The 16,652-nt window shown below is 33.6% G+C and overlaps 1 protein-coding gene across 3 annotated transcripts; it reads left to right on the top strand.

Moving 5' to 3' along the window:
• The first annotated feature begins 3,692 nt into the window (after window positions 1–3,692).
• LOC122400072 (synaptic vesicle glycoprotein 2B-like) lies at window positions 3,693–16,496 on the top strand. Of its 3 annotated transcripts, none has more exons than XM_043401280.1 (12): window positions 3,693–3,954; window positions 9,653–9,715; window positions 10,520–10,681; window positions 12,346–12,508; window positions 12,849–12,970; window positions 13,622–13,866; window positions 14,239–14,396; window positions 14,510–14,699; window positions 15,016–15,130; window positions 15,243–15,402; window positions 15,483–15,610; window positions 15,991–16,495. In XM_043401280.1, the coding sequence occupies exons 1-12, from the start codon at window positions 3,930–3,932 to the stop codon at window positions 16,059–16,061; spliced, it is 1,602 nt and encodes a 533-aa protein (XP_043257215.1). In that variant the 5' UTR covers window positions 3,693–3,929; the 3' UTR covers window positions 16,062–16,495. The 3 variants fall into 3 exon arrangements, with proteins under 3 accessions (XP_043257215.1, XP_043257214.1, XP_043257216.1); XM_043401279.1 differs by lacking the exon at window positions 3,693–3,954 and adding an exon at window positions 9,166–9,308 and having other exon boundaries at window positions 15,991–16,496; XM_043401281.1 differs by lacking the exons at window positions 3,693–3,954; window positions 9,653–9,715 and having other exon boundaries at window positions 10,646–10,768.
• Window positions 16,497–16,652: the final 156 nt, after the last annotated feature.

Raw genomic sequence — 16,652 nt, 5'->3', positions numbered from 1 at the left:
CGCGCGTCGAGAAAAGGGGATGACGCGACCAAACCATTTAGAAAGAATTATATAATATAAATACGGGTCCATTAATTTTTATTGTTCGATGAACTTATTTAAACATTTTTAACAGGCTATAGTTAATCGAAGATCATTGTTCACTAAATAAAAGGACAGAAAAAGATATTTTGAACACAAATGGACTTAATAACTGTCTAAGCGAGTTTTGAATGACGGAATTCGATTATGGCAGGCTTCAAAAGTCCATTGAAATGTATTTTCTGTTTCTTCGTTTATGGCAAATAATTAAAAACATACGAAACAAGAATGTGTTGACATTTTCCCTCCGAGACAAGAATGTCTTGACATTTGCGAAGTGTGTTAATTGTTCATTGCTAATCCAACTTTATTTGTAGTTTTCAAGTGTCACGTAAAACGATTGGCCGTTGCACGCGAGGTGCAACTAGAAAGTTCTCGTATCAACAAACCATCCGCTTATAGTATGTCTAACGAAAGCGTGCACGCCATTATTTTCAAACAGTTGAAGATTATTAAATAAAACCACTTTCAATTATTTTGTGTATCTTCAAACTACGATTCGTTCTTACGAATATGTTGTCTAATCTCCATTGTTATCTATTATATTCTGGCATTTTTTGGGCATGCTATCCACTAATTTCTCCGTATATTCTCGGAGCAACGATTGTCATATTACCCGAAATTTTCAAATAGATTGTTTTCAACTCCATACAGTCTTTTTTCAAAGCTTTGGTTTCATACATCACACGTTTTCAAGTGGATTTGGTCCATTATCAGGACACTGCTGCCTTCCATTAAATACACAGACGGTTTCTTAACAGACATTGTCTTCTTGTAATATCTACCCTTATTTATTACAACAGAATATTTTTTATTTCTACTACAAAACTTACAGACAACTGTACTTAAACAAAATTAATACGGTAGGTTAGTCCTCGCTTCAGGCATCCCATAATTTAGTGATGATAACGACAACTTTAAATATCTATTATGCAGTTATCAGTAAGGTTATTATAGTTCACTTAAATGCATGTAAATTACTTGCCTGCTACAGAGCCAATAACAAAGCCATAAAATTGAAAACACAATAGAAAATTCAGGAATTGAAACACCAGAACTCACTGATCACTGCACTCGCAAATTTCAAGCCGTTCACGTGGAGATTTCAACAGAACTGAACACAGAGATTTCACAATATGTACAACAAACTTAACAATTCACATTGAAAAGAGATACACTCATCCAGAACCTAGGTGTCACTGTACTTGCGGATTGACTTAGTCAACAATGAGAAATCGTGAAAATGGAGGTGGTAAAATCAGTATCATTCTACCTCTCCAGCTCTTGGAATTCCTTGATTCACAGGGTTGCAACTTGACTTGTGTATCATTCTACCAATTCAAGTCAATTTGGTACTAAATTTACTTTTGGGTCATTCTTTCTAAACATATGAATTAATTCTCATGTTTACCACTCGCTCTTTCGCACCCAGTCCCGATCAAGTCGGGCCAGGGTCCCAGGGGCCCCACGTGGAGGTGAGGCGAGTGGATTTGACCAGAGTAGGACCCGTCAACTTCACCGAAATTCTCCTCACCAGATCACTACCGAAGCAGTAACCCAGATATAGCAGAACATCAGCTCCATCGGGGTTTTCGACCTGGAAGATTGCCAGGAAGTCCCACTCCAGCCTCATGCCCCCCATTGAAAGTGGTGCAAACGATTTGATTTGTCGACAACTTACTTGATTTTTTGCATAGTTCGTGTGACCTAGAAGCTGTAAATATTATGACTAATGGCACCCACATTCCTACGGGTCATCTTCTCATGCATCATCTTCACGAGGAGTAAAAAGGACTTCTTCTTGACGTTGCTCGTGAACAGGAGCCACAGGCAGGAGCGTAGTTGAACGAACCTGACACCTAGGCAAGTTAAATTATTAACACAATTATGACCAGGGTGTTATACATATTGCTAGATGAAAGCAAAGACTGAAAGTTATTACAAAAGACACATGGGTATATACAAAGTTGGTACATGAGTTTGTTGATTGCGCTGAACATTAATTTAGAAAACACCTATAGATTTATTAATGATTATTTTGCAGAAGGGTAGTAAACTATAATAAGTGCACGGAAGTACTACCTGAATTATAACGTTTATAATTAACAAATTAATAAAGAGCAAACTTTAAAATTTCCCCAAGATTTTTTCCATTATTTTGCAACAAGGAGAGAGATCAAAGCGTGAGAAGAGTAGTGATAAATGTGTGTTAATAATAGTATTATTTTTCACAAAATATTTCGAACGTTTCGGACGCCTATAGATCTAGATCCATCACTGCCGGTAGCGATCTGGGATAATGTTTGGTTTACAGCAGCAAACATATAAAAATTTCTTCAGAAAATGAAAAGAAAATTGTTGCTCGGTCAATTATTATCCGAACTATCCAGTTACTTCGTTTCCTACAAAATTATCTCCATCCGCAACTGATAGAAGCAAAAATAAACCGTGCTCTTTCTTCTTTCGAAACGCCATGTTTGATTGGCTATAGTAGCTGAATTCATAATTCGTTGGAATATTTCTTCGGTTCAGAAATTACTCCAATAATACAAATATAAATAGATATTTGACAGAGTTTATACATCAATTTTTCATAGAGATTTATTATTAATTTCATTCTAATACTCGAACCTAACAGTTGAGGTTAGGATTTCAGATGAATATTATTATCATGAAGTTTTGATCTCACATTTATATTTGTCTATTAACGATTCGATGCATAAAAAATGTTCTTCCAGATAGCTGCGCTTTGTTATACGTTGGATTGCTACTGTTACAAAACTAAGATGTCTTATTCAATACTTGAGCAAATTTTTGTTACACCAGAAGCAGAGAAAGTTGGCTTGTCAAGATCATTTCCTCGGCTATAAATCATGCCAGACCAGCACTTTTACTCTCTATGTGTTTCTAATCATGCCACATGCACACCACAGATTAGATAAACTGGTTGCCTAAATTCTATAGTAGAGGAAGCCTCTTAGCGACCTTGACAGAGCAATTTATTCTGTCTCAAATATAGTCAACGTCCTGACAACGAAAACTAATTTTTTCACATTTCATTCCAAAACGATTGGTAGCATTTTCGCCAACGTTTCACAATTTACGACAGTTTAGTCAAGAAAGATTATAATATCTCGGTAATAAACGTAATGGTGACTTCACGACATTGGAAGATTTATCGTAGTCTAACTGTCGGCGTTTCGAAGCACAAAATGAGCAAAATTATTGTTTAAAAAAAAAATAGTAATTCTCTGTCTAAATTCGCGAACAAATCTACGACAACAATGGACCCCCAAGTTAGGAATCTCTGCTCTAGGATCCCATTAAAAACTAATATTAATTCGAAAGTAAGTTTTCGAGAATGGATCTGGGCCAGTATAAGTTCGGGGAATCCCCGGTTTGGGGGTTGCACCTGACGAACGGTTGTCTGATGAAATCTATAGTAAAAAAGGGAACAATTACAACTTCACAAACACACAGACGTGGGTGGAGGTGACGTTTTTGCCTATCTCTGCCGCGATTTGCTTCAGCAACCTGTTTCGCCCCACCAAGGGGCGACATTTACATAAACGGTACAGGTGGCTTTTGCGTTCGCGCGATTTCCACGCGAATTGTAGTTTCGCGGCAGGCATGTGAGGTGTCCGCGACTGAAACTGCCTAAGTTCGTACTCGTCTCGCGGTGCACGTTGCAGTTTTACCGGTGCGCGACCCGCGGTCTTTTCAATTTCCTTTTCTCGATCGACGTCCACCGTTTCCCTGCGCCCTGTTTACTTTGTGTGAGTTTTTTTTCACCGTCAGACCCACCCGACGACCGATTGAAGAGAAACGCACAAATAAGAGGATATTTAATGAATTCGTCCGTGAAATACAGAGGCAAGTTTTGTTTGTGAAGTGGTGGTGGCAGAATTCTCGACGAACAACGGAATTTTTTTTGCACACGTAAAATCTGGAGGAAGATATTTTGTAGAAAATTTAATGCAAACGTTGGAGTGCATTTCCTTCGTGGCTGTCGTCTTAAGAAAAGTTAATTTGAATCTGCATTATTTATACAGGGTGGCCCACGCAACTGGAACAGGCTATACCTCCTAAACGGTTGGGAATAGAAAAATATGTTGTAATTCAAAGTTAAATGGTATCAGACGATGTGTAATATGCAACTAATTTTATGCACTTTTGTGCATTGGTGCATCAGAAAAATGCAACTGCACCTTTTTTTTAAATGGAAGCCTACATTTTTTACTGCATCAGTTGATGTGGTTTCTTATGCTCTACATAAAAGTACTAACATACTTATGCCCTAAACTTATCCGTTAGGCAGTTATCGAAGATAAAAGTTCTCCGAATCCATTACAATGTTTCTGTTGTTTTACAATGTTTGTGCTGCCTTACAATGCTTCGTGGCTGCTGATACTAGTCACTGTATGCTGTCCCAGTGTTTTGAAATTATGGCATTTACTTATAACATATTTTTCTATTCCCAACCGTTTAGGAGGTATAGCCTGTTCCAGTTGCGTGGGACACCGTGTATATTTGTTTGTTTTTATTTTATTTTTTTTTGCGGGCAACGTTCAACAAATAATGCTGTTATAGAACCTAACGCAAATTGATGAACAGAAAAATCATGGAAGTCTTTGAAACGAGATAAATGATCATTATATTATAATTTAGAGTATGTAATTACAAAATTTTTTAAATACCTATCATTTGCAATATTAATATTGTATAATAGAGGGTAAAATTTTAAAAATTTGGAAAATGGAGTAAGAATTAATCTTTCTTATAATAACAAATTTTACACAATGCATAATACAAAAGGCCACTGTGTCTTATGATAATTAAACTCCACGTTCAATACATAACCCATTATGCTTTAATTTAAATTAAAAAATTGATTTTTTTATAATTTTAGAATTATTTTTTAATTAAAGAATTTAACGTGGAATTTAATTGGGAAATATTTCTGCTGTAAAAAATAAGTTCATATTGATGCCCTAATGTTACATCTTCTTCCATTTATCGAATTTAAAAAACCAGAAAATCACGTATGTAAGCATGGAATTCTTTCGAAAGTCACGTAAAGTTTTATTGAACGCGATGAGTATCGTTTCTAAACAAACACGTGCAATCTTTTGCAACGCTATAAACAGTGCGCCCGGAAGTAAAATTTCGCATGCTGATGCATTTTACGAAAAAAAATTCTGTACGTTCGTTCGCATATTACACAATAACAACAGGAAACGCTTTAATTTAAACGAAGACAAGCCAGCGTATTTAAAAAGATAAATAATTTAATAGTAAACTTTACACATCGTAAGTTTTTATAGTGAGAGCTATTAACATTATCGAACTATCGAAGGACGATTTAACAATTTAACAATTCATTGAATAGAAATATATTGATATCGGGGATATCTAATGCAATAACTATTTATTTATTATCTAAGAAGTTTCCATTGACAATGAAACTTCCATTGAAAATGAGAATTAATTAAAAAAAAATTTTTAAATTCAAGAATTATTTTTATGTAAATCTATCTATCTAATTAAATGAAAATATATTTTCCAAAGTCACTTTTCGAAGATTTCAGGGCCATTGATGTTTCGAGCACAGAAGAGTCTAGATTTGTATTGTATTTTTAAGTTGATGTTGAAATATTAAATGTAATTTATTTGCTCGAGAAGGCTATTTTCAATTTTGTTTATCTTTTATTTATTAATCAACATACTTGTTCGTCTTTGCTTTTACACGGAAATTTTCCGGAAACGTTGGGTGAAAATCTAAATGGCGGCGATTGCGACACTCGGAGAGAACGCACCGATTAATCGAAAAAAGATAATCATTCAATCACGATAAACACGCGCGGGACCAACAATCATTAGAGAATGATGGGTTCATTAATATTTATTTTCATCGATGTTCAAACACACCGTTCTTCTATTACAAAATTGTTCCTCGTTGCTGATCGTATCGAAACGATTTACTATTTATCTGTCGGATCGAATACGTGCATAACAGTAGCAACAAAAAGAAAAGAAGATGGCAGAATTATTTGCACCAGAAGCACGGAATCCGTCAATTCAACGGGTTTCACATTCCATATTTAAAGTTACCACAACCCATAAATATTATTTGCAAGTTATTTACGTTGAAATATATCGATGCAATGATACGAATTTGTATTTTAACACCATTAACAGATATTATAACTACAGGCAATTTTGCAGTGTATACATTTTTACGAAAATAAAAGAATCGTATTGGAATTGTGTGAACTTCTCGAAAGGAGCTATAAATGTTGCGATAACTTCTTCACAAATAACATGGTCATATAATTGCGTAATCGTGACATTGTTTCGGTTGGCACTTATTATATACGGGTACTCGCTTATTAGAAACTGTATCGTTTAAACTGTTCAAGATAAAGTCATGTAATACGAAGAAAAAGTAAAATTGCTAAATTTTTATTCTCCTATTTAACATTGAGCTAGTTTGGCTCGCTTAAAGATATTTTTAATTGTTGACGAAAAATTATCGACAAAACTTGTGAACCAACATCTGTCGTATTATGCCAAAAATTTTTGTATAAAAACAATCGGGGAACTTTCTTTGTGTAATAAAAAATTTATATTTGCGAAAGAAGTATGTATAGTTAACAGAAAAAAAATGAGGAAAAATGAACGGATATCATGTTTTTTATTTGTTACAAAGTCCCTCCACCCCCTCCCACAATATAAGCTTCCACGTGCTGCACACACGCTGTACACGCCTCGTTACGCCATTGATGTGACAGCAACGAGCATTTTATTTATATCAACAATTTGGCTTAAAATGTACGACTTTTTCAAGATAACTTCGTATAATCCTCCACAAATAGAATTGTGATAAACATATGTATTAAATCAATCATCAGATAGAAAATATTGAAGAGTGATGAATATTTTCGAATTATAATTAGAGGACGTAACTATAAATAATTTGGAAGATAATGAGATTTATCTCGTAACGATATTATTTTTGTAGTTTGTTTTGTATTATTGCAAGATGTTAATGTAGTAATACGATTCTGGTAATATTTACTTGGATTTAGATATACATAGATGTGAAATATTTTATTGTATAATTCAACTTTTTAATTTTCTTTATCGAGCAACAGATAAACACTTATTGTTTATATCATTTATGTTTTACTCATATTTTGATATTTTCATCTACAAAAGAATTCTACTAAACTTTGGTTTCTATTTGTTAGAGTTGCATTGTGATAGATTTTAAACTAATACAATATAGCATGTTTGTTGCTTCGATCGTTGTTTCATAATTTTCTATTTCAAATATCGTAACGTAGTTAGGTATAATAACATAGAACTAAGTGGCTCAGTTCAAGCCACTTCTTTCTATGCGTCTCGGTTTCGCGCATCGAAACGCTAAATAACTGCGCAAGGTAGGTGCGCAGAAGCATTGTGTTACCAATCACATGACACAACAGTTCTAACGAAATATCTAGCCTAAACGGGATTAACTATTGACAAAATATTGAATATAGTATGGCATGACGTGATACTATAATTGTTTGCCTACATTTAAACACTTTAAATTGAATTACGATCTGGAAAGTCGATTAGAAAAATTGTAGATACGATTCTTTGCAATGAACTTGTAATTCAATTATAGATCGATCTGTTTTTAAATTTAAATGAGTTTACTGCTAGAGACTAGATCGATTTTTAATTACTAAATCAATTACTCGATTTATTTAATGTATGCGCATACGTTGAATACTACTTGTAGAAACGTAAAAAGGCATTGAATCCATCTGCAGGAGATTAGCATCAATGCAAAGTTGTTGCAGTATGTTCTACCACAAAACTAATTCACACTTTCTCTTTATATCACACTTTCGCGACGAAACATGTATAACTGGTAAATCAGGGTTTAAAGACCATTTCTATTAGCCTATTCTCTGTTTGATGGATAATTCTTATCCATCATATTTATTCTAAAAGTCAGTTAAATATCATGTACATCCACCAGAAAGAATAAAATGTTTCACCAAAATTGCACACAAAATGATTGGAAAATCCAGAATGTCAGTTGGTTATTATCAGTTCTTTAACAATTATGAATAAAATAAATGTTTTTACAATTTCCACGATAATCAATTACTTACTTTTGTTTCTATAGAATTTATATACGTGTAATGTGTTCCCAAAGAGGGCCAAAATTATTAAAACCAAAATAAGAATATACTACACAAAATTTATGTTAGGAAATTATCAGACACTCGGTATTGTATGAGAGCTCTGCTTGTACAGATATACGAAAACAATAACCCATCAATGTAAACAGCTAATTGGCCTAGAATTCTGGTATTCGAGTTGATCTTCAGTCGTGTTTCGTTCACTATCGTTTCGCCACCGTTTAAATCTAATTTGTTAAAATTGTGCTGCAACCTTAGAAATCTAACCAAGATTGAACCGAATACTTGTCTTTTAAGTGTAAAATTTACCACATTTTGTCTATAAACGGTTCTTTTAACCATTTCTACTGTGAAATAACATAATCATACGTAAGATCAGATAACAGTAATCATTAACAATATTGTTACAGTTTTTAATATAATTCGATTACTATTTAACTACCTTTAACTTTTCATTATATTATATAAACTATAGTAAAATTTGTACTAAGATTTTTATTTCTCTAGTTTATAATTATTACTGTCAAATTGATCAATTGAAATATTTTTATGTATTGAACAACAAACTTTTAATAATAAAATATTAACAAACTGAAACAACGTGGCAAATGAAACGTTTTGATTTTGAAAAGTCATTCGAGGTCCGTACACGGTCGTTCAAAGTCAAATATTCAAGGAAAAATAGTGTACAAAATTAAATAATTAAGTAACTACTAGACGCTATTAAATAAATGTCGAATAAATCGTAAGAGTATAATTAAATATTAAATAGTAATTCTGTATTGAAATTAACCAAGTTTAATTTCCAAAATAGATATTTGAATTCAAATTCAGAATTCGGTTATCATTACAATTTTATAGATTTTAATATGAAAACGAGAGATTAAATATATAAATCATTAATGAGTTATTATATTTCAAACAAACGTTTAATAATATCAATTAATTGTGTTAAACATAGTGCGTGAACAATGGTGTTCCAAAAATTCATCGATATACTTACAATGTTCAGCTACTCGCAGATCCGGTGTACGTTATTTAAACATTTCTTTATTTTTATTGCCACAGAATTTAATTATATAGATGTCTAATAATTATTATACAAATAACTTCGCTATCTCTGTAATGCAATATACGATAACCATATTTAATTTAATTCCACAATAATAATTTATCTTTTCACATAGTTAACAACAACCATACATTGATAATATTCATATCTTATCAAAGTTGAACGTTTATGCAAACTGTAATTTAAAAAAAATGTAAACAAGCAAAATAATTACGAATTTCGAAATGTAATATTAACGCTTTCAATAATTATTCTAGTAATGCTTCGATAAAAATATAATTTTACATACTTTTAATTATAGGTAAGGACGTACAGCCCGAGGAGCCCGGCCCAGCAGATTTCGAAAAGGCGATAGTAAAATCTGGTAAGCATGCATGTCAGAAACAAAACACTCAACTGTCCTATTATGCAATTATTAATTTATCGTTCAACTTAAAAAAAAAAATGCTCAAAACAAAGAGCTTTCAGTCAAAGCCTTTGGTTCTTAATGGGTATGCCGATATTCAAACAACCTTTTATACAATAACAGAACTTCAGTTACTAATTTAAAAGACACGTTAGTGTTTTCAAAAGTAATCATCTGCTTTATTATTGAGATTCTATAACAATAACAGTGTGGCATAGTCGACAAAATTTACGATAAAACTTTTTCGTTCTTTAAATGTTAGAAAGGCTCGAATTTTTTAAACAAAATCCATATATCAGGATTTTCAGCAATCCAAGTTTCATCACTCTACGAAATTTCATTTATACAGGGTAAAAATTGTAATGGGAGATTCTGGAGGCCAAAATAAGACGAAAATCAAGAATAGTAATTTGTTGATCGAGGCTTCGTTAAAAAGTTATTAACGTTTAAAGTTCCGCCTGTAGAACTATCTGACTAATCGGCAGTCTTACAGTTTTGTGAATGAGAACCACTATCGTGCGCGCGCAGCTGTTCGCAAATTGCCGTTCTACAGGCGTAACTTTAAACGTCAATAACTTCTTAACGAAGCATCTATCAACAAATTACTATTCTTGATTTTCGTCTTATTTTGGCATATAGAATCTCTCATTAAAATTTTTCCCAGAGATGGTCGAATACCCTTGTAAGCCCCGAGTGACAAGCGTCATTCCACGAGATTAATTTGATGATAAGTGTCATACCACGCCGTTAATCTGCCACTAGGTTATGGAAAGTTCAACTACTTGTTGCTGCTAGCTGTGCTGCCTGCCAGTTTCTCCAGCATCTTCTCGTCGTCAGCGATATCGTACGTGCTGCCGTCCGCGGAATGCGACCTGGGCCTCACTATGATCCGCAAGGGTCTACTCAACTCGATGACATTCGCAGGTGGTATTCAGTTATTGGCAGTTACGTAATCGCGACCGTAATCCCCGGATGAGCTTATGCCTGTCAAGAGGGGTCAAAGTGCACTCGGTACGCTTCGAGTTTGATTTGAACTAGAGGTTTCTATTTCGCGTGCAGGGCCGTGCCTAGGTATCCTGGCCCCTGGGACAATATCGACACACCCTTTCTTCGTTTCCTTGTAGCAAATACACATACACTACCTTGACTTGATCATTTGTTATACGAACGATTGATAAAAGAATTAGACTTTTACCTATATTAAGTTAGCCTTCTCCCACCAAAAAGAATTCGTATTTACTGTAAAATATTCTGCTATTTTTTTTACTAATTAATTGCGTAACCTCCACTTAAATGGAAGGAATGACGGGGTTCCACATTATGGTTGATGATTATGACTATTTGCATACTTTATTAGCACAAAAATAGCGCAATATTTTATTTGTGCTGGTGGAGGGAGCTAACTTAACATAGATACGTATTTGATTACCACTTTTTTAGAAATCAATAATATATGTCGTTTTATTGTTTTTATAACAATAAATATATGCAAGTTCAACGACGCCACGCATGATCAAATACTTTTAAGAAGTAGTGTATACAGATATTTTGCATTTTCGTTGCGACAAAATTTTGTTTTTGAATTTTGGTAGAAAAAGCAGGAATAAATAGAAGCATTTTTCAGAGTGTACAAAAGAGTTTTTACACAAATCATGTGGACAGTGTAGTGTTAAAGTAATTTTCTTTAAATTGTTATGATATGACGCCCAGGGCCCCTTCTGCACCTGCCTTGTCACTGTCCTGTTCACGTGTATTTAAATATTAAGAAATGATTCTACGTGAAAAAAAATAAATCCAAAATGTTGAATAAAACTTTTTATATTTTCTAAAAATATAGAATAAAAATTTTAATGGGAGATTCTAGAGACAAAAATAAGACGAAAATCAAGAATATCAATTTGTTGATTGAGGCTACCTTAAAAAGTTATTAAAAAATTGAATTAAAAAATTTCAAATTATTCTGAAAAAATTATTTTTTGCATACTAGGGACAATTATAATCATTTTTGGTGAATAGACATACCCTCGAAATCCTACGCACTTTCAAGAAAAAAATTCTTCACCGAAAATATACTGTGTGGCCAGAAATGTTTCTATAACTTTTTAACGAAGCCTCAATCAACAAATTAGTATCCTTGATTTTCGTCTTATTTTGGCCTCTAGAAACTCCCATTAAAATTTTTCCCAGGGGTGTCTGAACACCCTGTATATTTGTTATTTAGCGACCACCATTTGTCAACATCGTACAATGAACGAGGCTTTCATGCAATAATCGAGGTTCTATTGCATGCTTCTTCCTAGATTCTAATTTTAAATACTAAAGAGAACCTAAACCAGAAGTCGAAACATATTATTCTAAATAATAATGCTACCACCGGCTATCTACGTTTCGGATTTGTTCTTTATTTTCCCTATTGTTTCGAACAAAATACTTCGATCAGGTTGAATTCTCTGAAAACGTAAACTCTCCTTTCCTATGCGATTAATTGGTAATTTTCTATACAGTTTAAATTGTATCGTTACTATATGTCACAGATAAACAGCAATCTTTGAGGCTGCAATTGTTACTGAAGATTCGATTGCTTTCAGGTATGATCAGCTCTTCGTTTTTCTGGGTATTCATGACCGATACGTATGGTCGTAGGAAGATCATGTTTTATGGTTACATGTTCACCGGGATCTTGAGTCTGGCGACATGTTTCTCGCATACCTCTTGGATTTTAATTTTGTTCAAATTTCTCGACGGCGTGATGTAAGTTTATACAAAGATGATCAATACCATGAAATCGTGGAACGTTTCAAATAATTATTATCACACAAATTTTACGCGAAGTAATTTTATATGTATGAGTCATTAACAAAAAAAAAGAGGAAAAAAAAATTATCACTTTAAAATGAAAAATAAATAAAAGATCAACGTTTCTTCGACTAAAACTTCGTCAAAATAAGAATTATATCTTCACACATTATCTTTCTTCGGGATATGTAAAAGTAATTATAGAAATCATGCATGAATGTTCGCGTATATTTATGGTCCGAGCATAAACATGATTTCGCGACGATAATTTAATCGAATCCTTCAATATTTTTAGTATATCTGGCCCGTACGCTGCCTTGATGTCGTATTTGGCGGAATTACACAACGAAACACAACGATCTCGAACCTACATGTGGTTAGGTGTATTTTTTTCGCTTGGAAATATTTCCTTGCCTTGTAAGTATCGCGTTCTTCATATTCTGATATTAAATTCCTCATTATATTCTAATACTCGATTTTCATTTCCCCATTTAACTTCGTTTTTTCTAAAACTTGCATTTGGCGATGAAATTGAATAATTAATTTCTACAAAATATTACTATATATTACTATATAAACTTAAGTTAATAAAAATAAAGATACGTTACTCATATGTAGACCAACGATGGTTGAAGTTTCCACGAGGTCACAGGACACTAGCGCCATCAGCGGAGTTGCATGTGCGCAAGGTAGATGCGCAGAAGACTGTCCCTTGATAATAGCTGTAACATACGAATATAATACGTTATAAATAAATTCCAATATAGATGAGCTTTCCATTGTTTTTTACATAATTCTGTAGTAGAGTATAGCAATAGATCTTGAATATACTTTCTACATTCAAGAGAAACCACAAAACAAAGCTACTACGCCTGCTAATGACCTCACGAGTACTTACTTCAATAATCGTCGATGTACTAGTTTTTAGAATTTCATTCCATAATAAAAACCGAAGAATAAATTTTGTTTATTATCTATTAACTCTTCTATCTCGTTGTTTAATTGATTCAGCTACTTGCAGTTTCTTTTGGCATAAATTGTACAGAAACGTAAAAATAATTATTGCAGGCATCGCGTGGCTGATCATACCACAGAAATGGAATATAAATATCCTGAGCAGAACGGTAGAAATCAGCTCTTGGAGAGTGTTTCTGGCAATTTGCTCGTTACCAGAGTTTCTTGCTTGTATAGCAATATTCGCGTTCCCCGAAAGTCCGCGTTTTCTCCTGTTGAAAGGCAGAAGGGAAGAGGCTTTGGAGGTTTTCAAGAAAATCTACTCGGTTAATACAGGCAATGATCCAGATACATATCCGGTAAAAAAATGTTAAGCAGTTATTACCATGCACGAACAAATTATACTTATTAGTCTATAGATAAAAATCAAATTTTACATGTATGTATAATTACATCCGGCCTGACGTGTTTCTTTGACTCTGTTGCGTCTGTTTTTTTTGGTCATAAATCATGAATGCTCGAGACTTACGCCATTTTGCATTACCAGTGTTCACAATATTTGTTTCTTCTTTAAAAATGATTTTTAACGACGGAGTTTCCTTGATTAAATGTACAGTTTACTATATTCAAAGTGAATTTACTATTGCAGAATTTTTAGAATCAATTTTAATTTAAGGACTGAATAATCGTTATTTTTCGGGACTAGCTTGAACATGAATTTTCATTAACAGATAAAGGATCTTCAGGATGAGTATTCCGTTAAAACTACGAAAGAGAACTTCAAGGATAAAGTGAGATCGTGCTTGCAACAGGTCAAACCCCTTTTCTTGCCACCCAATGTCTACAAACTCTTCGCGATCAGTTTGATTCAACTTGGCGCAACACTAGGGTCAGAATAAATAAATTTCTCTTAATCCAATCTCGCTGTCGCGGTGTTCGTGGTATCATTTTCATTATTAGCAAAACCGTACACGAGATGACAACATGATTTTCAATTTTTAGATCGAACTCAATCAGACTGTGGATGCCTCAATTGTTCTCAATGATGGAACATTTCAAGAACAACTACCATACGATCGAATACTCGAGTACGCAGCCACGCTTCTGCTATATGTTAGGCCAAGATCAAACGAATAGTTTCCCAACAAGTTCCGTTAATGGAACTTTAAGCCTTGCACACGAGTGCATACCGGTATTACAACATTTACAGTGATAATTATTTTCTTGAATGAGTCATTAACGACTGTCGTCTGAAATCACTTGCTAGTTACTAATTTTAGTAATACAGACTCAATTCGAAATATACAAAAAAAAAAGATAGTATCCATATTTGTCTGCTTGCAATTAAAAAGATACGATTTGTCCTAGCTTTTAAAATTGTTCAGAGTATACACAAAAATCAGTAAAAGATATCATATAAGCAACTGTTCAAACTCTACTCTGTCAAGACTGTTATAATTAATAAAAATCCAACGATCGTCATAGCTCTTATATATGTTTAATTTTAGGCGGAATTGAATGCAAGAGTGTTTATTAATTCCATCGTGATAGCTACTACAGGAGTTATCGGGTATACGTTGGCTGGCACGTTAATTACCGTGGTAGGAAAAAAGAAACTCATAGGTGAGATTGCTAAATTAAAAAATTATTCGAGTGAAATTATTACTAAATAAAAAATCTTCAATTAAATACAGAGTCCGTGCAATTTGAACGCATTTTTAATTTCTACTTTCAGCGACCTGTTTCATGGTAGCAGCTGCCTGCTGCGGATCTCTTTATTGGGCGGCAAGCTCAAACAGTATTCTCGGTTTATCTTCAGTTTTCGTCGCTATGTCGAGCATAGGCGGTGCTTGTGTCGTAAACGTTATTGTCGATAATTTTCCAACGCGTTTCAGGTACAACAATTTTGTAATAAAGCGTATTATTTTCTATTACGTGATCAATCACTGATCAATCACTTTATACTTGTCTACAGGACTATGGCAGTTAGCTTAACTATGATGATTGGTAGATTTGGAGCAGTTTTAGGCAATACATTGTTCCCAGTTCTGTTCAAATTGTCCTGCCTGGGTCCCTTCGTTATGATTGGATGTGCTTCTCTAGGTAAAGTTTTATAAAATTATTATTAATGCATATAATGCATAATAATTATTATTATTAATGCAAATGGATTGGTAAAGTTTTGTCAATAATCACAAAGCTGCCATCTTTGAGAATAAACCATGCGCGCCATCTGGACGGCGACTAAAATACTACTCTCACGCCATAAGAAAAAAGTCACTAGCTCTAGTACTAATCAAGACCCCTCCCTGAAGGAGAAAAAACATAATTGGTGTAAAAGTTAGGGACTTTCCCCTCACACGAAGTAGTACTTCAGTCACCATTCAAGAGGCAATGTGATTTATTTTAAAAAATGATAGCTTCTGCATCATCACTGAGACTTTATAATGTTTAATGCTTTATTTTAAATATTTATTTTTCAGTATCAGCCTTTTTGGTGCTTCTTTTACCTCGAAAGAAGCCACAAACGGAAAAATCAAAGGACATAGCTTGACATCAGTGTTTACGAATATTGAGGTCAACTTAGCCGATTGAAATTGTAGCATCAGCTAATTATAGCTGAAAGGATTACGTGTAAATATACTTTGTCCCTGGTCTTTCACCAACTGTGTAATTTGGGTGCATGATTTTTCATCATGTAAATATGTAAATACAGTGCAATTGCACTCATGTAGCATTAAGGTCTCCTCACGTTTTATATGTGTGCGTGAAATCAAGCGAGCCGCGGAACTGAGTGCGTGTCGTAAGTGAGATTTTTAGTAAATCTCGTGACTGCATGGCATGAAATTATTTTAGAACGATTCCCTATCGGTTTTAAATAATCTACCAGCCAGTGAATTGTTAAGTAGTACATTAATTAAATATCAAAATAACGTATTAATGAAACAGCAATCTTGTTATACAATAAATCCGTTTTATTATTGTTTTAAAGTAAACGCGACATTAGAAGTTTAATTTCTTACTCCTGTCCAGTAAACTGTAATACTTATATCCAATCTATAAATTGTTATACCTCTTTTCGCATTTGCAATGCGAGGGATGAATGAATACCAATGCATAATACGGAAGCTATTTCAACCCTAGA

This window comes from Colletes gigas, unplaced genomic scaffold (assembly GCF_013123115.1).
Source record: "Colletes gigas isolate AHSC1104 unplaced genomic scaffold, ASM1312311v1 Colletes_gigas_Sc00016, whole genome shotgun sequence".
Lineage (NCBI taxonomy): Eukaryota > Metazoa > Arthropoda > Insecta > Hymenoptera > Colletidae > Colletes > Colletes gigas.
This window is presented reverse-complemented; position numbering and strand designations above follow the sequence as displayed.

Excerpts from the sequence above, each read along its gene's own strand:
- LOC122400072 (XM_043401279.1), top strand. The coding sequence starts at position 9,251 with ATGGTGTTCCAAAAATTCATCGATATACTTACAATGTTCAGCTACTCG. Across the intron at positions 10,682-12,345 it reads CAACTCGATGACATTCGCAG|GTATGATCAGCTCTTCGTTT; the intron begins GTGGTATTCAGT and ends GATTGCTTTCAG. Across the intron at positions 13,867-14,238 it reads ATGATCCAGATACATATCCG|ATAAAGGATCTTCAGGATGA; the intron begins GTAAAAAAATGT and ends TTTCATTAACAG.